The following is a 25527-nucleotide window of genomic DNA, read 5'->3' on the forward strand; positions in this document are numbered from 1 at the left end:
TCTTGAATATATTTAAACAAGTGTGTACTATGCACCTTCCTTGCTTGTTTAATATTCATGAAGATTGAATTTTGGTCAACAAATCAATCAATTACACTTAAATACACATTGATGATACAAAATCACCAACAAACCTCCCCCATTTAAGTGTAATCTTGATTAACTTAAAACAAAACATAACAACAACAAACTGATGCATAAATGAAATGTCATGACGATTAAATTTCACATTAGTATATTATTCATTCCAAATATTTGAATATTAGGGTGTCACTAATGATTGAACCTTTTCTATTCATAGTGAATACATGAAGATAAGACACACAATAGTTTATATTTTCATAAGTTCTAACTTGACACAATATTTTACTAGCTTGTGTCCCATCCTTCAATAAGAATGTCAAAGCCAAGTCCTAACTTCTTGAAGCAGCTAAACTTCATGCTTATATAGGTAGTCCTTTTATTCTTGCACCTACAAATACAATTTTTCAAAAGAACTATTAAGAATATAAGTTCAACCTCCTTAACTTGCAGTACTAAACACATACCTTGGGATGATGATAATAGTGTGTTCCAATCTTTAAATATCTAGCTTTCCACATTGAATTCAACATCTAATATTATATTAGATGGGAATTAGGTATCTCAATATAAAAGATTTAAGTGGACTTTAAACCCATCCCTATAGCCGCCTTGTGCACAAGATCTCTTGCTAACCCTTTGGTTAGATGATCGGCTAAATTCAACTGAGTTTTTACAAACTCCACAGATATCACACCAGTCATGGTGAGCTCATGAATCATGCTATATTTAACACCTAAATGTCTAGACTTTCCATTGTACACTTGACTATAAGCCTTAGCCAAAGGTGCAACACTGTCACATCTGATAGAAATGGTAGATATCGGTTTGGGCCATAATGGAATTTCATAAATCAAATTCCAGCTAGGGGCTCTGCCCCTTGGACCCTGCTCCCAGGAGCACTGCCCCCGGACCCCCGTTCGTTTTGGAACTTTACCCCTAAATGACAGTCTACTTTGAATATTGAATAAATTTAAACAAGTATGCACTCCGCACTTTCCTTAGTTGTTTAATATTCTTCAAGATTGAATTTTGATCAACAAGTCAATTCATTACACTTAAATACACATTGATTATACAAAATCACCAATATATATATATATATATATATATATATATATATATATATATATATATATATATATATATATATATATATAATCCTTATATTATTATCGAATTTATTAATATCTTTTATTTACATTGAAACATTATTTTCAAAATCTTTTTCTAATCAAATAGCATAACTTTGAATACGTAATGGATTAAATTCAAATTTAAAATCACAATATTTTTGTTAAGTATTACATGATTAGTTAACTATTTTTTATTTCTATTTAAATAATATATATTTCATAAAATTTTAAAAGATAAAAAATTAAAAATAACACATCGAGTACTTTGAATACTTGGAGTAGCATTGGTAATTAAGACAATGATAGGAAAAAAGAATCACTATTTTTTTATGGGCGTAGTCGGTAGTCGGCTGACTAACTGATATCGGGTAGCTTATGGCAGGTAATAAGTAGTTTATAGCTGATAGTGTTTTTTTAAACGCTGCATGAATTATCATTTAAAATTGGAGTGATTTGTTTAAACTAAATGTTAGAAGTTTGTAGTGTCAAACAAAGTTTTTTGTTCAAAACGGAACGTTTCATCAAACACTAAAAAGTATAAACTCTCAAACGCTCCGTATGGAACATGCCCCATGTCAATTAAACAAATTGAGAAAACTTGATATGTCTTTTACTCAAATCGGAGGTTAGTTGTTTATTAATCGTATAAGGCAAAAAATAAAATAAAATAAATAAAAAATAATAATAATTTAAGGTTACTCTTTTATTAATCATGCAAAAAAAAAAAAAAAAGGCATATCTAAATACAATTTTTATAAAAAATCTAGCATAGAATAATAGAAACAAAGAAAATTATTTGTTTGCTTATGTCAATTAAGCAAATTGAGAAAACTTTATAAGTTTTTTTAGAAAAAAATATTCAGTTTAAAATTTTTTAAATAAAAGTGAAATTAAATAAAAATATAGTGCGTGTGTTGTATGAAAGAGACAAAATAAAAGGCACATTTAATAAAAAGAAAAGTAAACAATCAATGTTGTGTTATAAAATATAGTAGATAAACTTCTATTAATTTTAAGCCCACATTGTAATGAGGGAGAGTTCAGAAGTTGATATCTCACATGTTTTTTGGGTGCCTTTTCGCTACCGCTTTAGGGTCAAGTAGTTAGATGGTAGAGCATTTCTATTCACACTCTTAGACTATCAGGAGTGGAGAGATCTCCACGCGTGGAATGCTTACGTGGAGGGTTTCTCCACGCGTGAACACCGTCCCTGGGTTCAGTGAGTTGGTCGTGGCGTGGCTCCGAGGACGGATGAAGACGCTTACATTGATTGACCATTCAATATTCAACCACTAGAGTATTAAAAAAAAAAAAAAAAAAAAAAAAAAAAAAACTTTTTTCTTTAATTTACTTTCTCTATCTATATATACATCCACATACACAAATTTTTTTAAAACATTCATACAAATTCTCTCAAATCAAACATACAAACTCAACCAAAAAATGGATAGCGATTCTGATGATAATTTGGTTTTGCACACACTATTGTCTGCGGCACAAGACGTGATTCGTCAGAGAGGGGAAACTTCACATCGCGAGAAGAAACATAGAAAATATATCAATCGGGATCGAGAGACGGCACATGAACTTTTGGTACGTGATTATTTTGCCCCTGATAGTCTTTATGACCTTTCGAAATTCGAAGACCGTTTTCGTATTAGTAGAAAATTATTTTTACGTATAGCTTCAGATTTGGAACGTAATTATGAGTTTTTCCAATTACGTTGGGATGCTAGAGGTAAACGTGGTTTTACCACAATACAAAAATGTACGGCCGCTCTTAGACAATTGGGATATGGTATAACCGCAGACGCATCAGATGAGTATCTGAAAATGTCTGAGAGGACGGGTCGAGATTGTACATATATTTTCTGTGAGTATGTTATAGAGCTTTACCGTGACATATACCTGCGACATCCGACTAAACGTGATGTCGAATAGTTGTATGTCGCGCATGAAGCTAAACATGGTTTTCCAGGGATGCTTGGTAGTATTGATTGTACACATTGGGAGTGGGCAAATTGTCCCAATGCGTGGCGTGGTCAGTTCACACGAGGAGATCATGGGGTCCCGACTGTTATACTGGAGGCGGCTGTTTCAAACGACCTATGGTTTTGGCATGCATTCTTTGGTATGGCGGGGTCAAACAATGACCTGAATGTGCTCCACGCGTCTCCGATATTTAACGATATTTTGCAGGGTAAAGCACCAGATATGTCATACGTTGTGAATGGAAATGAATACAAGTATGGATATTACCTAGGTGATGGGATATACCCAGAGTATGCTACATTTGTTAAGTCTTTTTCTTTTCCAGCCGATGAGAAACGAAAATTGTTCAAGTTAGCTCAGGAATCTGCACGGAAGGACGTTGAAAGAGAATTTGGAGTCCTAAAACAAAGATGGCACATAATCAAGCATCCAGCAAGAACATGGGATAGGGCAAAACTAACGACAGTGTTGACTACCTGTGTGATTTTACATAACATGATAATAGAAGAGGGCAGAGCTATTTGTTCATATACCGACAACGATGCACTTAACTCACCTGCAGTAATACAAGTTGGCAGCCCGACATACTTCTCTAGGGTTTTGGAAATACAAAATCGTGAAACGCATCACAATCTACGACACGATTTGACCGAGCACATATGGGGGAGACAACACCAAGGGGGAAATGACGATGAAGACGAAAAGGATGAGGGCGATGATTACGACGAGAATGCAGACGGTGACGACGAGGCGGATGATGATGATGACAACGAGTAGTATTGTTCTACGGTTTTTGTGTTTTACTTTTTTTTTTTTTTTTTTTTTTTTTAAGTTAAGTAGTGTAGTAGTTGATTTGTTAGGTTTTATGTGTGTTTTACTAATTTTAGGTTTTAAATTTCTATGTTTTTAATTAATGAAAAGTTTTTTTTTTTTTCAAAAAAATTATTTATGTTATAAATTATGTTTTTTATTTCATATAGTGTTACAAAAAATAAAAAAATTTACCTATTTTAAAAATTATGTTATTTACTTAACAAAATGTTAAAATAATAATAATAATAATAATAATAAAAGTAAATATTGTTAGTGGTGACCATTTCCATAGTGGAGTGGGTTGGTGGTGAAGGTGACGTGGCGCATATGTGGCACCACTTTTCCGGTGAGTTTGTATGACCACTCCATATAACCTTATTTTCTATGGTGATCGGCTTTCTTGGTTTGGCTTTCTCAGTTTCTTGGTTTGTTTGCTTTTGTCCGTAGAAAAAACACTAGAGATTATTTAGTGGTTGCGCTTGCTTACTATATATGTGGTGGTTCATTGTTGCGGTGACCATATCAGCCAACGACCATGATGTCATGTAAACACAATGCATGAGGCCAAAGTGGCCACAAACCCTATCATAACCAGCATACCCTTCGGCCTTACTTAAAATAAAGAATAGGACGACAACTCTTGTTGCATTGGTTGCCTTGAAGACCCTTTGACTTTATTTTATTTTTATGTATTTTGTTACTCTACAATTTTTTTAGCTTTTGAAAAGAATTCTTTTGTTCGGGAAAAAAAATAATAAATAATATATAACTAAGACTGACGCATATATCTATAAACTAGTTTCGACTAGTTTTTAGAGAGAAAATATATATTATTGGAAAAATATCATATTAACCTAACTTTTCCTATTTGTTTTAAAACGTCCCTAAAGTTTTTTTTTTTTTTTTGTTCAATTAAAGGGATTAAAGTCCAATTTCAAGTGTTTAAAACATCATTTTTGAAAAAAAAAAAAAAAAAAAAAAAAAAAAAAAAAAAAAATCGGTTAAAGCGGTTAAATAAATGACATGTAATCAAGGACCATTTCAACCCGTCATATTATAATTTATTCTTTTAATGTATAAAAAAATAATTGAATGATCTTTTTTAAAAGTTCATTAGGTTAAAAAGATATTTTCCTTATATAATTTTGTAGGGAAATCATCTTTGTTTCTTCTCTTAATCAATGCAAGGAGGACCTATATAAGCACGGCGGAATGGAACAGTTATAACGTTATAACTTTCTTTCTCGTTATACTATAATATTTTACATTATATTCTACTAATATATTATATTTTGAAAACTTACTTATTATAAATGTGATAACCTGTTAAAAAAACAAGTATCCATTAAATTATTATTAACAAGATAGATTTTGAAAATACGAGTTTATTTTGTTTCTAGTAAAGGGAACATAAGTGGAAAAAATAAAGTTAAATAACTATGTGTGGTCGGTGGGATTATCAAATGGTTGTCGAATATATCAAATATAAATAAAGTATGATAATATGTTTTACCCATTTTCATCGATAACTATCACATGTGAGGAGGAACGTGTATGGATAATAGCCGTGTCGCACGTGTCCTCCATAGCGATGATTAAGCAATATTTGTTATGTAATAATCTAACAAAATGGGAAGTAGAATTACTTCTTGGAATTAATTAAAAATTCTTGATATATTCTGTATCATTCTTTTATAATTATTTAAAGATATCGATAGAATTGTATACCATTAAATGCAAACACTTTGTGTATTTGAATAAAGTTAGGTAGGGCTGTAAACGAACTGAACGTTCGGTGAACCGTTCGTGAACTGTTTGGCGGGAAGTTCGTTTATGTTCGTTTATTTAATAAATGAACGAACATGAACAAAAATTATCAATTTATCATTCGTTTAGTTAAATGAACGAACATGAACAATGGTCTCGTTCGTTCATTTATGTTCGTGAACGTTCGTTTATGATGTTCATTTACGTTCGTTTATGTTCGTTCGTTTAAGTTTATTTATATTCATCTATATTCAATTATTTTTTATTATATTGTTATATTATATGTTCGTTTATGTTCATATATGTTTAATTGTGTTTTTTTTTTATCTTTGTTCGTTTATGTTTGTTCGTTTATGTTCATTTAGCATGTCCACGAACATAAATGAACGAACATGAACAAAGTAATTTATTAAACGAACGAACATGAACAAGAAAATCTCGTTCGTTTATCCGTTCGTGTTCGTTTGTTGTTCGGCTAATTTAAACGAACAAACATGAACAAGACCTTGTTCGTGTTCGTTTGGTTCGTTTACAGCCCTAAAGTTAGGTGTTGGTGATTTTAGCATCATCATGTCGTTTTGTATAATTGGAACTTACATGTGAGCTTAGGGTTTCGTAATTTGTACTCTAATATATGTTTGGATATATGCAAAGTGCACTATGTATAAAACCAAATTAGAAGTCGGTTCGACGACAAGTCGGGGGTCTGAGGGTAGGGTCCGGGGTTTCCAAAGGGGCAGCGACCCTTTGGCAGGGTCTAAGGGTAGCACCCCTAGCGAGGTCTAAGGGGCAGAGCCCCTACTGGGTATATAGTGGAAAAATCAAATTCTTGAGGGTGATTATGGTAAAATTGACTAAGATCGTCAGTTTTGGAAACCATTGATTTCCTTGTTAATTCTGGATTATCTTGACTTGTTTCCAAATGAACCCATGATGGCCAACCCTAAAACAAAACCTTACATATCGTTTTCTATATAAACGACTCTCCCTTTTGAGGAGAAGGATAACCTTTTAGCTCTTGTTTTTCTTCATACGAACTAAGGATCTTCTAGCAATTTGGCTTACGTTTTCTGTGCCTAGATTCGTAAGTGTCCCCTTGGGATTATCCTAGGCTAAATTTCTTGTAACCCGGGCATATGGTAGAAATATCAGTTCTGAAAGTGTTTACACGATCCAAAGGGTAACCAGATCTCCACTATAGACCCTACCTAATTTCTAACAATCGAACTGATATTGTCTGTTTCTGGAGATGGGTGAATCAATCCGTGAGATGACCATGAAGTTCGAAAAACTGGAGAAGTTAAAAGGCGTCAATTTCAGGAGGGAAGAAGAAGATGCACTTCATGCTGACCACTCTGAAAGCAGCATACGTGCTGACTACTCCAATACCACTTGATCTGGAGGAAGGTGTTAATGAGACACTTGAAGAGACCAGGAAGAGGCAAAAGTGGGACAACGACGACTACATCTGCAAAGGTCACATCTTGAATGGTATGTTTGATGCTTTATTTGATATCCATGGTGATGCTTTAACTGCTGAGGATTTGTGGGACACCCTTGAATTGAAATACATCACTAAGGATGCTTCTAGCAAGAAGTCTCTGGTTAGTGACTTTAATAACTTTAAGATAGCCAATTCAAGGTCTTTCACTGAACAATACAATGAACTCATTGGTATTTATGGTCAATTTAAATTGCACAATATGAATATAGATGAATCCATTGATGTGTCAAGTGTAATTAACAAACTTCCACCATCATGGAAGGATTTCAAACATAACCTAAAACATCAAAAAGAGGAATTTTCATTGGTTCAACTTGCTAGTCATATTCGTATTGAAGAATCTCTCTGTACGAAGGAAATTGACAAATCTGATAAAACCAAAGGGAAAGTTGAATCTAGACATCCCTTTGTTCATATGCTTGAAAATAAATCCAGGAACCCGAACCATAAAGGACATGGCAAACTTAAGCAGGAACATGTCCCAAATAACTTGTAGCACCTGGTTTCCGGTATGTGAATTTTATTTGAGCATTGCCCTAATTTAGCCTTGGACTCGGCGAGTCATAGGGTCCGACTCACCGAGTAGGGACGAGACTCAGGACACGTTTTAAGTAGGCGACTCGGCGAGTCCACATCCTGGACTCGGCGAGTCACCGCTGCTGGATGAAACCCTAAGTTTCAAGGGTTTGCACCCTATTTAAACTCTCATTCCGCCCCAACTCGTCCCCATTCACCCCCCAGAACTCCCCCAACATCGTTTTCCCTTGTTTCCTTGAGAGTTTGAGGTGTTCTTGGTGTGTTCTTGAAGGTTTTGAGGAGTAAGAGGAGTAGATCAAGAAGAGGAGAAGGAGATCAGCCATCTTTGTGTCATTTCAACATTTCCCTTGAGGTATATCTTGTTTTCCCCTGTTTCTATGCTTAGGATGTTATTTGGGACACTCTTGAGCAATTCTCCAAGCTTGTTTGTGCTTAAGGACTCGTAATAAGTGGATTAACCTTTAGATCTAGGCAATATTAAGCTCCAGGAGCTCAGATCTGTGAGCTTTATGGCCCCATGTGGCTTGTTCATCCTAGATCTACCCTTTTGAGGCATTTTGCACCCTAAAATCCACATTAGTGAATATCCACACGTAAAGTTGGAAACTTTACGTGTGATTTGTGTCCTAGAAGTCCAGATCTATGAATGGCATGGACTGAAACCGAGTAAATCTGTGTATTTGGTGGATGCATGGCGACGACTCGGCGAGTCTGGTCGCGAGTCACCGATTTGGTCCCTTCTTCATGTGTCGAGTTGAGCCATGAGTCACAGGGGGTGACTCGGTGAGTTGGAAGCTGAACTCACCCATGTTAGGACTCGGCGAGTCAATGCCCTGACTCGGCGAGTCCAAGGCAATCTTCATAGATCAAGAACAGACTCGGCGAGTTGTTCATACAACTCGGCGAGTCTTAGCATAAAGTGTTCATCGGATGAAGATGAACTCGACGAGTTGTTCATGCAACTCGGCGAGTAGGATGAAGGAGTTGAACGACAGTTAGAAGGTGAACTCGTCGAGTCATAGCCCGACTCGATGAGTAGAACCAGGGACCCAGGACATTGGTTTGCTAGGGACTCGGCGAGTGGTGATCCACTCGGCGAGTCGGGTCAACTGAAAGTTGACTCTAGCTTTGGCTTAGAGCTAGACCGGGGGTAAAATGGTCATTTTACCTAAAGGTCAGTTAGCAGTGTTTGATTGAGTATGTTGTGGGAATTGCAGCCGGAGGACTCCCGGAGCAGCAGCAGTCAGTTAGTTCCCGATCAGTTCAGCAGCTACTTTGAGGTGAGTTACCATCCAGTAGCAATGGGTCTAAGGCCACAATGCCGACCCACCAGTAGGAGATGTATGATAGATGATTGTCTTTGTGATATCATCTAAGTTTGCTACTACCTGATATGTTATATGCTAGCATGATATGTTGTATGTGATAGTAGTAGAGTTTGGTTGTTAGGACCAAAGGGCAGTCAGACACCCCAGATACGTCTGACAGTATGTGATGATATGTTTGCATGCTGGCTTGTTATGTTATATGTGATCGTAGTAGTAGGGGGTGAAATAGTCCCCGAGGATCGGTTGTTAGGACCGATGGGTAGTCAGCACCCCAGAATGGCTTGACATGGGTAGTCAGCACCCCAGAATGGCTTGACATGGGTTAGCACCCCAGAATGGCTTGACACGGGTCAGACGGCACCCCAGAATGGCCGTATGGGTAGGTCGGCACCCCAGAATGGCCGTACCGGGTAGTCAGGCACCCCAGAATAGCCTGGCAGTACGTATGTTATGTGTTTGTATGGTATGCGGTACGTTGGGGGAACTCACTAAGCTTTGTGCTTACGTTTACAGTTTTGTTTTCAGGTACCTCTGCATCGAAGGGGAAGGAGCCGGCGCGGTAGCGGCACGTCATACACACACTCTTCGGTTTCCGCATTTATGAGATTTACTGGGATTGTACTCTGATATTTTGATGGGATGTATGGTTTGACTTTTTAGAACATGGTTGCGATGTGTTATGGTGTTAACAAACAATGTTTTTATTTATTAATGTTTTCTAAAGTAATGCCTTAAAATGATATTTTTCGGACGTAAAAATTGGGTCGCTACAAGTTGGTATCAGAGCCCTGGTTTGAGGGATTCGGACACGCCTTCGGGAGTGTTTGGACTCAAATCGAGGGATTGAAAGATTTTTTTTTCCAAAAGAAATTGTTCTTTAAAACCCGGAAAAGAGTCACAAGAAAGAGTAAAGTGTGTGACGTGCGCGACCGGCCGAGCTCAAGTAAGTATTCCCCATAGTACCCATACAAGTTTATGTTATGTTTACCAGCTTTATGAATATTGCATGCTAGAATAGGTTAAGGATCTAGGAGTGATGCCTTATGCGCCTGTTTATTTGTTACAACTTTATGAATATTGCATGCTAGAATTGAGTAGACAGCAGTAGGATAGCCTGTTTAGGTTATGCCTGATAGTATGAGCTTAGCATCCTATGTTAAGTGTCGTTTCTTGTTCTAAGAACAGTTTTGGCTTGAGTCTGTTTTTCCTTATCCGAATGCTGCTTGCTTCGTGCTTGGTGGGATTCTGAGTAATGGGAGTGAGCCACTAGGTAAACACGTCACACCACATGTAATCGGGGTTGAATAATCCCAAAGTGTTGGAACTGGCCCTATTGCGCAGCTCTTGTTTGAGTCCAACCGTTGTAGGGACGGATCTTTTACTTGAAGGATTATCTAATCCTCATTACATGTGATGGTGTTTAGGTGGTGGCTAACTGGCACTATGAGGAGACCTACAGCAGCTGAGGACCCGTCGTGTTGAACTTGGGTTTTCCCTAGGGCAAGCCTGGGATGAGAATAACAGAGAGTAGCAGTAGTAAAGGGGAGCTGGTGGAGTCGAGGAATTCCTCGGAGAAGGTACGGATAGATGTGGAAGGTAGTATGGGCCCGTACTACTGAAAGCAGAGGATCCGTACCCGAGCCGAGGAAGGCCAAGACGAGACCAAGGAACCTGTAAGTAGTTGAGATCCCTCAGAAAGTAGCAGTACCACTAATGATTATTATGATGTTTTGCAGAATGGTGGTACTTCGACCGAGACCGACAGATGGCGGGTCAGGAGAGGGGTCAGGTTCGGGATCTGGCACCGAGCCGATTGAGGAGAGGCTACGTGAGTTCATCACGTCGGAGATCACTAGGGGCATCCTTGAGTCGACCCCCATCATCTTTGGGTCGATCAAGGAAGGGATCGTGGAGTTGATGGAGGATCGCCTACGGGCATTCAGGAGCGACTTGGCCTCTAGCCAGTCGGGATCTCGCACACTGTCCTTCAAGGACTTCAGAGGCAGTGGTGCGCCGGATTTCCATGGGGTGAAGGACCCCATTGTCGCCAGGCGGTGGATTGCGGATATCGAGTCTGCCCAGTTGACCAGCTTCTGCCCCGAGGGGTCGAAGGTGAGGTACGCAGCAGGGTGTTTACGGGACCGGGCCCGAGATTGGTGGGAGTCAGTGGGTGACTCGTTGGGAGCCTCGGCTATCGAGGCAATGACCTGGTCGGACTTTGTGGCTAGGTTCAGGGCAGAGTTTGCGCCAGCGGTCGAGCTTCAGCAGTTGGCCAGGGAGTTTCTAGACATGAGGCAGACGACAGAGACCGTGGCGAAGATCACCGCCAAGTTTCGGGAGTGGGCTTTATTGGTGCCCCAGTATGCAGGTGACGAGGATATGAGGAGGACTCGTTACCATGATATGCTACGAGCTGACATTCGGGAGCATGTTAGCTTTTCGGCTTGCCCTACCCTGGACTCCATGATTGCCAGGGCTAAGGAGAGAGAGATAGATTTGGAGCACATCCGGAAACGGAAACTTGAGGATGGTCAGGCATCAGGGGCTTCGGGGAAGAAGCCCAAGGGATCAGATGGGAGGCCAAAAGGCCAGTCGGGACCGAGCCGCTGCAGGAGGTGCGGCAGGCAGCACGAAGGGCCGTGCAGGATGGGATCGTCAGGCTGCTACAAGTGCGGCAAGTTTGGGCATATCAGCAGGGATTGCACTGCTCCTGCGGCAGTTATTCAGACATCGGAGTTGCTGTGTTTCCACTGCAACCAGAGGGGCCACAAGAAGGCCAATTGCCCCATGTTGACAGTTTCAGCGCCAGTGAAGGCGCCAGCTCCAGCGACCCTGCGGATCACGGATGGCCGTCAGGGCAAGGCAGAGGCTCCAGTGGTGAGGAGTCGGGCATTTCAGTTGACTGCTGAGGAGGCACGCGCCGCGCCCGATGTGGTGACGGGTATGATTCCTTCCTTCTATCTTTTATTTTACGTTGTTATGATATTGATATGTGCTCCGTGTGTATACATGTGTATTAGGATCGTTCCATGTGAACGGCATCCCGGTTCAGGTATTGTTCGACTCGGGTGCATCCCGATCGTTCGTTTCTCTTGCTCTTAGCAAGAGATTTCATGAGACTTCAGGCGAGTTAGATTGCCCGTTAGAGGTAGAGATTGCTGACGATCGATCGGTGCGAGCGTCGATGGTGTTTCGAGATTGTGTCCTGCGACTGTTTGAGGAGCATTACCTGGTAGACTTGGTTCCCATTCCATTGCGTGGGAACAAGGTGATTATTGGTATGGATTGGTTGAGCCCTAATGGGGCAGTGATAGATTGCGCACAGCAGCTAGTGCGAGTCAGGACCCCAAGCGGGGGAGAGTTAGTGATTCATGGAGAGCGGCCGCAGTGTGGACCCACTGTATGTTCAGCAGCGAGGGCTAGGCGCTACCTTCAGCAGGGATGCGCGGGTTATGTCGCGTATGTGATGGATACCCGGGAGGCGGGTAAGGCGACCGTGAGCGAGGTCCCGGTGGTTCGAGATTTTGCTGATGTTTTCCCGGAGGAACTACCTGGGATACCTCCGGAGCGACAGGTGGAGTTCAGGATTGACCTCATTCCCGGTGCGGCTCCGATAGCCAAAGCACCATATCGGTTGGCTCCTCCCGAGATGCAGGAGTTGTCTACGCAGCTGCAAGAGCTGCTGGACAAGGGATTTATTCGGCCGAGCAGTTCACCCTCGGGAGCCCCGATTTTGTTCGTAAGAAAAAAGGACGGGTCGCATCGGATGTGTATAGATTATCGGGAGCTGAACAAGGTAACGGTGAAGAACCGATACCCGCTTCCAAGGATTGACGACCTATTTGACCAGCTTCAGGGAGCATCTTGGTTCTCCAAGATTGACTTGCGTTCGGGGTATCATCAGATGAGGGTCAGGGAGGAGGATATGCAGAAGACTGCGTTTCGGACGCGCTATGGTCATTACGAGTTCGTGGTGATGCCGTTTGGGCTCACCAATGCTCCTGCCGCGTTCATGGACCTCATGAACCGCGTGTGTAGACCGATGCTGGATCGGTCTGTGATAGTCTTTATCGATGATATCTTGGTCTATTCCAAGACTCGGGAGGAACACGAGGAGCATCTGAGGGAGGTATTGGAGACCCTGAGGAGGGAGATCTTGTACGCCAAGTTCTCCAAGTGTGAGTTTTGGTTGCGCGAGGTGCAATTTCTTGGACACCTCGTCAACCAGAACGGGATTCTGGTTGATCCGGCCAAGGTCGAGGTCGTGATGAGATGGGAGGTCCCGAAGTCTCCATCCGAGATTCGGAGCTTCCTGGGATTGGCGGGCTACTATCGGAGATTTATCCAGGATTTCTCCAAGATAGCCGTACCACTGACACGACTGACGAAGAAAGCCGTGGTCTTTCGGTGGGGACCCGAGCAGCAGGCTGCGTTTGAGATGCTGAGACAGAAATTGTGTGAGGCACCAATCCTAGCCCTGCCTGAGGGCGTAGAGGATTTTGTGGTTTACTGCGATGCGTCCATTTCGGGGTTGGGCGCAGTTCTGATGCAAAGGGGGCATGTCATTGCCTACGCTTCGCGGCAGCTCAAGCCTCACGAGGCAAATTACCCGACGCACGATTTGGAGTTGGGGGCGGTGGTCTTTGCCCTCAAGATTTGGCGGCATTACCTCTATGGGGTTCGGTGTACCATCTACACGGACCACAAGAGTTTGAGGTACCTCATGGACCAGCCGAATCTGAATATGAGGCAGCGGCGGTGGTTGGACGTGGTGAAGGATTATGATTGCGAGATCCTTTACCACCCGGGGAAGGCCAATGTGGTGGCCGATGCGCTTAGCCGCAAGACGGTGCCGATCAGGGACGTCTGTTTGAGGATGACTGTGGTGACTCCCCTGTTGGAGCAGATTCGGGAGGCTCAACAGGAGGCTATCAAGGAAGAGCATCGGAAGAGCGAGCGTGTAGTGGGTCAGGTTTCCTCCTTTGATTATGATGGCAGAGGGCTTTTGACATTACACCGTAGGGTGTGGGTGCCATATCACGGTGGTGTGCGTCAGATTTTGATGGAGGAGGCGCACAAGTCCCGATTTTCTATCCATCCCGGGGCGACGAAGATGTATAGGGATCTTCGTCTGGATTATTGGTGGCCTTGCATGAAGCGGGATGTGGCATGGTACGTCGAGCGGTGCTTGACCTGCAGGAAGGTCAAGGCCGAACATCAGAGGCCGCATGGCAAGATGCAGCCGTTGGACATTCCACTGTGGAAATGGGAAAATATCACGATGGATTTTATCACAAAGCTTCCCAGGACCGCACGGGGAGTGGATTCGATTTGGGTCATCGTGGATAGATTGACCAAGAGTGCTCACTTTATTCCGATTCAGGAGAGCATATCGGCCGAAAAATTGGCTGACATCTATATCAGAGAGATTGTGGCACGGCATGGGGTGCCAGTATCGGTAATCTCGGACAGGGATGTGCGTTTTACTTCCAGATTCTGGAAGAAATTTCATGACGAGTTGGGCACTCGTCTGCATTTCAGCACCGCCTTTCACCCGCAGACAGATGGTCAGAGTGAGCGGACCATCCAGACTTTGGAGGACATGTTGCGGGCGCGTGTTCTGGATTTCGGTGGTAGCTGGGATACCTATCTTCCTTTGGCTGAGTTCTCCTACAACAACAGCTATCACGCGAGTATTGACCGACCCCCGTTCGAGATGTTGTATGGGCGGAAGTGCAGAACCCCGATATGTTGGGGGGAGGTTGGCCAGAGAGTCATGGGAAGCACCGAGGTGGTGCTAGAGACGACCGAGAAAATCCAGCAGGTGCGGAGCAGACTTCAGACTGCACAGAGTCGGCAGAAAAGCTACGCCGATAGACGCCGATCCGACTTGGAGTTCCAAGTCGGGGATATGGTCCTCCTGAAAGTGTCGCCTTGGAAAGGTGTCATTCGATTCAGGAAGCGGGGCAAGTTGGGCCCAAGGTTCATCGGGCCGTTCAGGGTTGCAGCCCGGGTGGGCAAGGTGGCGTATAGGCTGGATCTGCCAGCCGAGCTCAGTCAGATCCACAGCACCTTCCATGTTTCGCAGCTGCGGAAGTGTCTGGTGGACGATTCAGCAGTAGTACCGTTGGAGGATATTCAGGTTGACGACAGCTTGAATTACATTGAGCGCCCAGTCGCAATACTTGATAGAAAGACCAAGACGTTGAGAAACAAGAGGGTAGAGCTAGTAAAGGTGCAATGGCAGCACCGCAAGGGTTCGGAATGGACTTGGGAACCGATGGACGAGATGATGGAGCACTACCCCGAGCTGTTTCAGGACCAGGCGGCAGACTTCGAGGACGAAGTCTAAAATAAGTGGGGGAGATTTGTAGCACCTGGTTTCCGGTATGTGAATTTTATTTGAGCATTGCCCTAATTTAGCCTTGGACTCGGCGAGTCCACATCCTGGACTCGGCGAGTCACCGCTGCTGGATGAAACCCTAAGTTTCAAGGGTTTGCACCCTATTTAAACTCTCATTCCGCCCCAACTCGTCCCCATTCACCCCCCAGAACTCCCCCAACATCGTTTTCCCTTGTTTCCTTGAGAGTTTGAGGTGTTCTTGGTGTGTTCTTGAAGGTTTTGAGGAGTAAGAGGAGTAGATCAAGAAGAGGAGAAGGAGATCAGCCATCTTTGTGTCATTTCAACATTTCCCTTGAGGTATATCTTGTTTTCCCCTGTTTCTATGCTTAGGATGTTATTTGGGACACTCTTGAGCAATTCTCCAAGCTTGTTTGTGCTTAAGGACTCGTAATAAGTGGATTAACCTTTAGATCTAGGCAATATTAAGCTCCAGGAGCTCAGATCTGTGAGCTTTATGGCCCCATGTGGCTTGTTCATCCTAGATCTACCCTTTTGAGGCATTTTGCACCCTAAAATCCACATTAGTGAATATCCACACGTAAAGTTGGAAACTTTACGTGTGATTTGTGTCCTAGAAGTCCAGATCTATGAATGGCATGGACTGAAACCGAGTAAATCTGTGTATTTGGTGGATGCATGGCGACGACTCGGCGAGTCGCATAGGTGACTCGGCGAGTCTGGTCGCGAGTCACCGATTTGGTCCCTTCTTCATGTGTCGAGTTGAGCCATGAGTCACAGGGGGTGACTCGGTGAGTTGGAAGCTGAACTCACCCATGTTAGGACTCGGCGAGTCAATGCCCTGACTCGGCGAGTCCAAGGCAATCTTCATAGATCAAGAACAGACTCGGCGAGTTGTTCATACAACTCGGCGAGTCTTAGCATAAAGTGTTCATCGGATGAAGATGAACTCGACGAGTTGTTCATGCAACTCGGCGAGTAGGATGAAGGAGTTGAACGACAGTTAGAAGGTGAACTCGTCGAGTCATAGCCCGACTCGATGAGTAGAACCAGGGACCCAGGACATTGGTTTGCTAGGGACTCGGCGAGTGGTGATCCACTCGGCGAGTCGGGTCAACTGAAAGTTGACTCTAGCTTTGGCTTAGAGCTAGACCGGGGGTAAAATGGTCATTTTACCTAAAGGTCAGTTAGCAGTGTTTGATTGAGTATGTTGTGGGAATTGCAGTCGGAGGACTCCCGGAGCAGCAGCAGTCAGTTAGTTCCCGATCAGTTCAGCAGCTACTTTGAGGTGAGTTACCATCCAGTAGCAGTGGGTCTAAGGCCATAATGCCGAACCACCAGTAGGAGATGTATGATAGATGATTGTCTTTGTGATATCATCTAAGTTTGCTACTACCTGATATGTTATATGCTAGCATGATATGTTGTATGTGATAGTAGTAGAGTTTGGTTGTTAGGACCAAAGGGCAGTCAGACACCCCAGATACGTCTGACAGTATGTGATGATATGTTTGCATGACGGCTTGTTATGTTATATGTGATCGTAGTAGTAGGGGGTGAAATAGTCCCCGAGGATCGGTTGTTAGGACCAATGGGTAGTCAGCACCCCAGAATGGCTTGACATGGGTAGTCAGCACCCCAGAATGGCTTGACATGGGTCAGCACCCCAGAATGGCTTGACACGGGTCAGACGGCACCCCAGAATGGCCGTATGGGTAGGTCGGCACCCCAGAATGGCCGTACCGGGTAGTCAGGCACCCCAGAATAGCCTGGCAGTACGTATGTTATGTGTTTGTATGGTATGCGGTACGTTGGGGGAACTCACTAAGCTTTGTGCTTACGTTTACAGTTTTGTTTTCAGGTACCTCTGCATCGAAGGGGAAGGAGCCGGCGCGGTAGCGGCACGTCATACACACACTCTTAGGTTTCCGCATTTATGAGATTTACTGGGATTGTACTCTGATATTTTGATGGGATGTATGGTTTGACTTTTTAGAACATGGTTGCGATGTGTTATGGTGTGAACAAACAATGTTTTTATTTATTAATGTTTTCTAAAGTAATGCCTTAAAATGATATTTTTCGGACGTAAAAATTGGGTCGCTACATAACTCCAACAAAAAGAAAAAGGAATTGGTTTGTTGGAGGTTCAACAGGGTGGGGCATTGCAAACATGATTTTCGTGTGAACTTAGGCAACAACAATAATAATAATGGTATTGGAAACAGTGGAGCCAATGGAAGTGTGAACGGGTCTTTGGGCCAAGTTAAAGTGGTCAGATTTTACTAAATTTGATAATTTTAATCAAAATTATGTTTATTGTGTTTCACTTATTCCTGAATCGTTCTTTGTACAGGATGATGATGTTGCTTGGTGGATCGACTCTTGGGCAACAAACCATGTATGCAAGGATAAACGGTTTTTTGAAACATTAACACCGCTTGAAGATGGATCGGTGCTGAGAATGGGTGACGATTCTTTTATACCTATTTGTGCTATCGGTGTTTTGAGTCTTGAATTTACTTCTGGAAAGACTATTAGACTTTTTGATGTTTTGTTTGTTCCTAAGATTTAAAAGAATCATATTAGTTCTAGTTTTTTTAATTTTGATGGTTTTAAACAAGTTATTGAGTCGAATAAGTTCATCTTATCTCGATGTGGAATGTTTATTGGTTTTGGATATTTAAATAATAGAATGTTTCGTTTGAATATTATTGACAAATTATTACTAGTTCAAAATTCTGCATTTCTATCTTCTACTTCTAATGTTGATATTTCTATGCTTTGGCATGAAAGATTAGGTCAAGTCAATTTTAGAAGGACGCATGAGATGTCAAAAGATAATTTAACTCCAACCTTTGACATGACTTCTGATAATGAAAAACATGCATGCTTACAAAACTGACAAAACAACACTTTCCTAGTGTCACTAGAAATTCGGCTATTTTGGAACTTGTATACAGTGACATGTGTGATTTTCACATGTGTGATTTTCATATCCACTCCTTCCTTGGGAAATAAAAAGTAATGTAGTCACCTTCATTGATGACTACACTTGATTTTTCTATGTGTATTTGTTACATTATAAGGATGAAGCCTTAGATAAATTCAAAATATACAAAACCGAGGTGAAATTGCAATTGGGCAATCCGGTTAAATGTCCCAATACTAATAAGGGAGGTGAATATATGGATCTCGTATACTCCCAATCAGTAAGTATCACCCATGAGACCACGACACCTTACTTACCACAACAGAATAAAATTGTTGAACGCAAAAATCGAGTCTTAAAGGAAATGGTAAACTTGATGTTGTCATACTCAAGGTTGAGTAATGAATTCTGGGGAGAGGCCATGTTAACGACCTGCTATTTATTAAATAGGATTCCAAATAAAAAGAACAAATCAGTCCTATATGAACTTTGGTTCAAGAAAAAGTCGAATATAAGTTATTTTCGTGTTTAGGGATGTCGTGCAGTTGTAAAACTAATCGAGCCTAAAAAGACAATTTTGGGAGAACATGGAATATTGTTGAGTCATTTAGTTGTAAAAGTCGAAGCATTGTTTGTTCTATTTCGCATGTATTTATTTACTAAGTCTTTTTATGTCGAAGCCTAATGTCTAGACTTAGTATTTTTTATACACTCATTTTTCCTATAAATAGGGGTTGACGATAGAAGTAGAAAAACGAGTCTTTCTGCTTATTTTGTAATCAGTATTGTATTAGAATTATCTATTCAATACAAATTTGCTGATTAATATTTACATTTGGTGTTCATATCATTCATTACTCATTCATCTAGATCATGATTGCTTTCTAAATCTCGATTACAATTCTCATCAATTGGTATCAGAGCGAGTGTTCTTGATTCAATCAAGAATTGATCCTTGATGGCAAATTCTAAATCTTGGTGTTGGTTTTATTTTTCTTGCATATAGAACTCATCCCACATCGACGCTGAGGCTAAAACCCAACCACAATTCTCTATTATAAAAGAGATGCAACATCATCTCTTTTAAAATTTAATTGAGATCCGTCCCATTTCGAGCTAAGATCAAACTCAAACACACATATCTCCCTCTATATAATCAAATCTTGGGATTTAGCTTAGTCATAGTTAATATTTTAAAACTTAGGTTTAGGTTGTCCGGTTTCAAAACTTATCAAACCCGCAAACAAACTAGTAAAACCAAAAACCGACCCATCGGGTTTGGTTGGGTTGGATTCTAATTTTCTTAAAACCGATAATTCAGTTTTGGGTTCGATTGTAGGTCAAAACCGACCCAAACCACCAATGCTCACCCTAATCTAAACAATAATACGGTGGACTCATGAAAGGAAAATCCAAATTCCGGTGACAATATGCCTTTAAGTCCGAGTTTTACACAATTACCCCTTGACTTTGCCATAATGACAGTTTAGCCCCTCATCTGTAACTACTTTTCAAAGAAAGTTTCAAAGTGCACCTTTTTGGTCCCTCACATAAAAAATCTTTAGTTTTCATTTGATTAATTATTTTAATTAGCTACTGATGATTATTAATCATATTTAATTAAATGCATTTATACCACTATTCCATCAATAAAAAAAAAAAAAAAGCAAAACGGGAAGTTATAATAGAATATGTTCTAAATAATCTAAATGGTGCTCATTCGGTGATTCCACTTCATAAGGTATGTGGGTCCTGGGATACATGAATTTGATGGTTAACAAGGTATGCAAAAATAAATAAATAAATAACCGAAACTACACAAAAAAATCAAATAACTACAAAATAATAATAATAATAATAATAATAATAATAATAATAATAATAATAATAAACTTATTTGTTTTTGTTTTTGGCTTTTAGAAAAATGATTTTGTTGGCTTATTTTTGTAATTTTGTTTTTTATATAAAAAAAACAACAAACAAAATTATGTCATTTAATGTATTTGTTTTTGTTAAATTTTAGCCACATTTGTATGAAAAAACCCATGAATATGAAAATAAAAAACAAAAACAAACACTGAAAAAGCCAAGCAAAAAAAATGAGGAACCAAAATCGAAAAACCTATGGTTTGATATTTCTGAAGCCAAAAACAAAATATTCGTTTTGGTTTTGGTTTTAGTAAACATCCCCTTCATGGTTTAGGTTTTTGTATTGTGAAATAAATTGGTTTTCTTAAAAATGATGTTTTTGAAAAGTTTTTTCTGAACACTCTATATGTGAGTTTTTTGCAAAGAAACTAAAATAAAAATAAAGCAGTCAGATAAAAATGTGAAAATTTAGTGATTTTTCTAAAAAAAAAAAAAATCCTTTTGCTACATCTTAAGCTCTTAACAACTTCCTACAAATGATGAATTTTGCATTATTAGCCATCACAGTCAATCATACATTTTTTTCCCTTCGCGAAATGCAAATAAATTTCAAGAAAAATGCACTCTTCAATATGTTAAGTGGAAAGTAGAAAGCTTGTCATCCATAAACTTTCAAGTTTATTTCCAAAAGATCAATTCAACAATACACAAATAAAATTAATCCTCATAACTCACATAAACCTATAAGCATCAACAAAAAGAACATAGAAACATTCATAATAATCATATACCACAAGCCAAATTTAGATCTTGACCTAGTAATCAAAGAAAGGGTTGTTCTTGAACAACCTATCATTACTATTTCTATTTTTAGAAACTCGAACACTTCGATCATCTTTCTGGGATCCAAAACCCGATGAAACTCGACCCGTATCCGCAAAAAGATTAGGGTGACAATTTTCATCATCTTCTTCATCAAAAGTTGTCCATTTTGTCTCCAAACTCTTTTGCTCTTCCTTCTTCATAACAAAACATGTGTTCTTAATCTCCGAACTCTTTTGTTCTTCTTCCTTCTTCATAGCAGAACATGTGTTCTTGATCTCTTGAACATGATCCTTAAACTCTTTTCTCACCACTTCCAACACAATTTCTCCATATTGATCACACCATTTCCTAAAATTCCCATGAAAATTATCAAAAATTGGTGAAAGATAACTGAATTTTTCAAAAAGTTTGATTTTTTTACTTACTTGGAGAAAAACTTTTTCAAGTCAGCTTTATCGATGGGAAGCCTAGTCGAAATCACATCAATTTTATCATCACTGAAATTTTCGGATCATTGAGTTATTTATTTTCATAAGTTTTACAAAAAAAAAAAAAAATCTCAAAATTTATTTTTCTTACGATAATTGAAGCTCTCCTTTGACTTTTAGTAGCTCCTCCTTGATTTTATCTCCTAGAACCTGAGGAAATGATCGCATAAGCACAAGAATATAAATGCAATTTCAATTATGTGTGTATAATAACATCTTTTATTTTTTCTACTCGATCACTTTACTAAAAAAATTAAACCAAATTGTTCTATTAAATTACCTTATCAACAAAGAAATCACCCGATGAGCCATCCGTATGTAGTTTTCTCTTGATTTTTGTATCTTGTCCCTCTCCAACTCCTAAACATTTTTCATTAATCGAATCATTTAGTGATAAAGGAATCGTATCTTTCTCCAAATCATCACTCTTCTTCCATTTCATAAAACCATTAAACCCCCTCCTTTTCCCCTTCTTCGATGACGAATCCTCAATCACCACACTCTCGGACATCAAAATTGTCGGTTTTTCTTCATCTTTTTCTTTCATTTCACAATTCCAAAATGGGTTTTCTTGAGATACTCCAAGATTCTGAATACTCATATCAGAAATAACACTCTTATCTTTATCGTTTTTGTTTGATGATGAAGATGATGATGAAAGACCAAGAATTGATGCAGTTCCTTTGACTTGTTTGATTGTTGACTTTTGTGGCTTTGACTTGTTTTTGGAGCCAGAGTCTTGTAAGTCAATTACAGACCATTCGTCGTTCGGGTTTCTTTGTTGTGATCCAGCAATGACTATGTCTTTTGGGTTGATTTTGGCTCCTTGAGCTGAAAGTCTTTGCACCAATGGAGTTTTTGATGTATGATACTCCTCTTCTGATATACAGTTTGCATATAACAACTCCTGTAACCAAAATGAAGAAGAAAAAAAATCAACAAAAAACCCAAATTGCAGTTTGTTCGATCTTGAAAGTGATACACAATTATCCATCAAGGAGATGATAATTTAACTCAAAATGAAAAAGATATCATCTTTTTGAGATCCAGAAAACCCAAATCACAGTTTGTTTAAATCTATCCAAAAATTGAAACAGAGATCGATTTTTTCAAAACCCAGATCATAACTTGTTCAATTCTTAACACAATTATAATCATTCAATAAGAATATACAAATTCACCTAACATGAGAAAGAAATCATACTTTTTAACCTAAAAAAACTACAATTTCCCACAAAAATTATGCAGATTAAACTTGTCGGAAATAAAATATCTAAAAACTACGAGAAGTTTAAGTTCTAACCTGTAAGAAGATCAGTTTATCTCTGAGAATCACAGGCTGTTCGTGATCAAAAGGTGAAGAAATAAGAGTGTCAAGAAGATGAGCCCTAAAAGCAGAAACCTCAGCCTCAGCCAAAATACCTTCGTTAAACAAACCCATCAAATTCAAGATCTGATGGAAAGATTCCTGCTGCCATTTTAAGTTATCAGATTGTTGCTTCCATAGTCTCTGTTCAGCAGCAGCAATGGCGGGCAACCTTCGTTTCTTGAAGGAGAAAGGGAGGATGTTCTTGCAAATAGAAGCGATTGAATCTTGAACAGAAGAGTAGTACGTGGGTTTGTATGTGTACACCATTTTTTTTTCTTGCGATCGATCTTTTTTTTTTTTTTTTTCCTTTTTTGAAGAATTTGGGAGTGATTGAAGTTTGTTGTTGGAATCTGATATGTATATGAATAAAAATGGAAGAGACGTTTGGTGATTGATGATTGATGATGATGATGATGAAAGAATGTGGTTTTTGTCAAATGATGTTGAGCTTTTTCGGTGTTTCTTGAACGGTCACCATGGGAACTAGCCGTTGAGAGGGTTTAAAGGTTCAAAACGGTAATGTGGGAATGAAAACGACGTCGTGGGTTTCAGAATTGGCCCAATTTAGTAACTATTGAACTTTTCCGTTGTATACAGTTTTTACGATTTTGGGCCATTGACATTTGAATTTTATTTAGATCGATTTTGAATTTAAATCAGGGAAATGAATAAATATATTATCCATGTTTCTATTTCTATATTTTTAATATGTTGAATAACTAAAAAAATTACATGTATGTATGAGTCTCATTTTTTTAGTTAATTTTCTGCTAAAGTACACTTCTTAAAATTCAATCATGTCATATATCATCATAACCCAAAATGCGATAATGGTATCAGAGGTTTTAACTGCTTTTATGAGTTTAAATCAAGTTTGTATTCCGAGTCCGATGGCATCTTTTTTGCATGTATTTTGGTTTGTGAATATGTGTTCACAAGTAAAAAGTACATGTATATGAAATAAGAAATTATGTAATTTTTTTTTATATTAAACCCATCACTCATGTTTGATTATGTAGCTATAAATTGTCATAAAAAATGAGCTTTGAATCTTAAAGATTTCAATCTTGATTTGGTATGCTGTTAAGAAAATTGAGTATAAGAGAAAAGTACAAAATTAGCCTAGTCTTCTAAATTTTTATCAAGAAATAACCAAGAAGTTAAAAAATTACTCATATAGCCTCATGGATCTTCATGGTTTGAGATTTCGAAATTTGGATTGTGAGTTTGGGGGTTACACCTGTAATTTCATAGAAATTTTAAAAAAAATCTAATTTTGCCCTTGATTAAATCTCAAATGACATTTGGCAATAAACGATTTCATTTTTCTGATTTGTAATTTTTTCTTCTCAAATGTACAAATGTCTAATGCATAGACACTTGTACAATCACATTTATGTAAAATTGAGGATAATTTTTTTTTTTCAAACTTTAAATATTATTGACTCACGGGCTTGGTTCTAATGAAATTATTCCATAAGATAATCACAACCAATTATAGCCAAATTGGAGCTCATTAAATGTCACTTAGCGAATTCAATAGATAATTGGATCATTTCTATTTTCGGCTATTTTTTTTAAACTAAAATATATATAATTAGGCTAAATCAGTCTGTGCCAAATTTTGAAGTCTTCTTATGAAGATAATGAAAAGACAATAATACCCTCTTATGAGTTGGCCATTTTGCCGGCTCCTCCCTTTCTTAGTTGTTAGTTGTTTCCCACTAAATTTTCAAAATCTTTGTTGTTTGATTCTTCAGCCGTCCAAAAAAAAAACACACACACTCACACACCCTATAAAACACACACAAACAAAAAAACACACACCAAAACCAATGCAAAACCACCATTAATAATAATGGAACACGAACAACAAAGCAATCACATCTCCAATGACTACTACAACTCCGACAACGAAGAGGCTGTTTCCGGCAACAAATGCGGTTGTTTCCACCTTTTCTCTTACTTCAATTACCACCACCATGATGGAGAAACAGCGGTGTTCATCCACCATAGGTTGGGAGAAAGAGACATTGGAGACAAAAACAGTTGGTTGATGAATCGATTCAAGAGATTTAGAGAGTTTTCAGAGGTGATTGCGGGGCCTAAATGGAAGAACTTCATTAGAAAGTTTAGTAAGAAACCGAGAAAAGGGAATTCTTCTCCTTTTCAATATGATCCTGAGAGTTATGCACTTAATTTTAATGATAGTGTTGGTGATGAAAGTGATTATGATTGTTCGTTGCCTCGTAGTTTCTCCACGAGATTTGCTCCTCATTCGGGTTCCATGGCTAGTTAGTGTTTTTTACGATTTTGTTTTCCTTGTAAAATACTTAAGTATGAGAAATTTATATTAGTTTATTGATTTATTGTCATTCCTCTCTAATGCATATGTGTACTCATATAATTGTATGCAAAATGATGTGTCAAAACCCAATCCCAATGATGGGACATGTCAAAACCCAATCCCAAACTTCCTTTTGCCACTTTATTTATGATAGCATCCTACTTTTAATTTTTCCAAA

The 25527-nt window shown here is 39.4% G+C and overlaps 2 protein-coding genes across 2 annotated transcripts; one reads left to right on the forward strand and one right to left on the reverse strand.

Moving 5' to 3' along the window:
- Positions 1-20981: 20981 nt before the first annotated feature.
- Positions 20982-23474, reverse strand: LOC145006699 (uncharacterized). Its single transcript, XM_078965764.1, has 5 exons — positions 22937-23474; positions 21914-22540; positions 21725-21783; positions 21571-21642; positions 20982-21493 (listed from the first exon to the last, which is right to left on the reverse strand). The coding sequence occupies exons 1-5, from the start codon at positions 23267-23269 to the stop codon at positions 21136-21138; spliced, it is 1449 nt and encodes a 482-aa protein (XP_078821890.1). The 5' UTR covers positions 23270-23474; the 3' UTR covers positions 20982-21135.
- A 1386-nt stretch (positions 23475-24860) lies between these two features.
- LOC145006944 (uncharacterized) lies at positions 24861-25301 on the forward strand. The gene has a single exon (XM_078965956.1). The coding sequence runs from the start codon at positions 24861-24863 to the stop codon at positions 25299-25301; it is 441 nt and encodes a 146-aa protein (XP_078822082.1).
- Positions 25302-25527: the final 226 nt, after the last annotated feature.

Source organism: Lactuca saligna, chromosome 7, assembly GCF_052625555.1.
Source record: "Lactuca saligna cultivar CGN05327 chromosome 7, ASM5262555v1, whole genome shotgun sequence".
NCBI classification, from domain to species: Eukaryota; Viridiplantae; Streptophyta; class Magnoliopsida; order Asterales; family Asteraceae; genus Lactuca; species Lactuca saligna.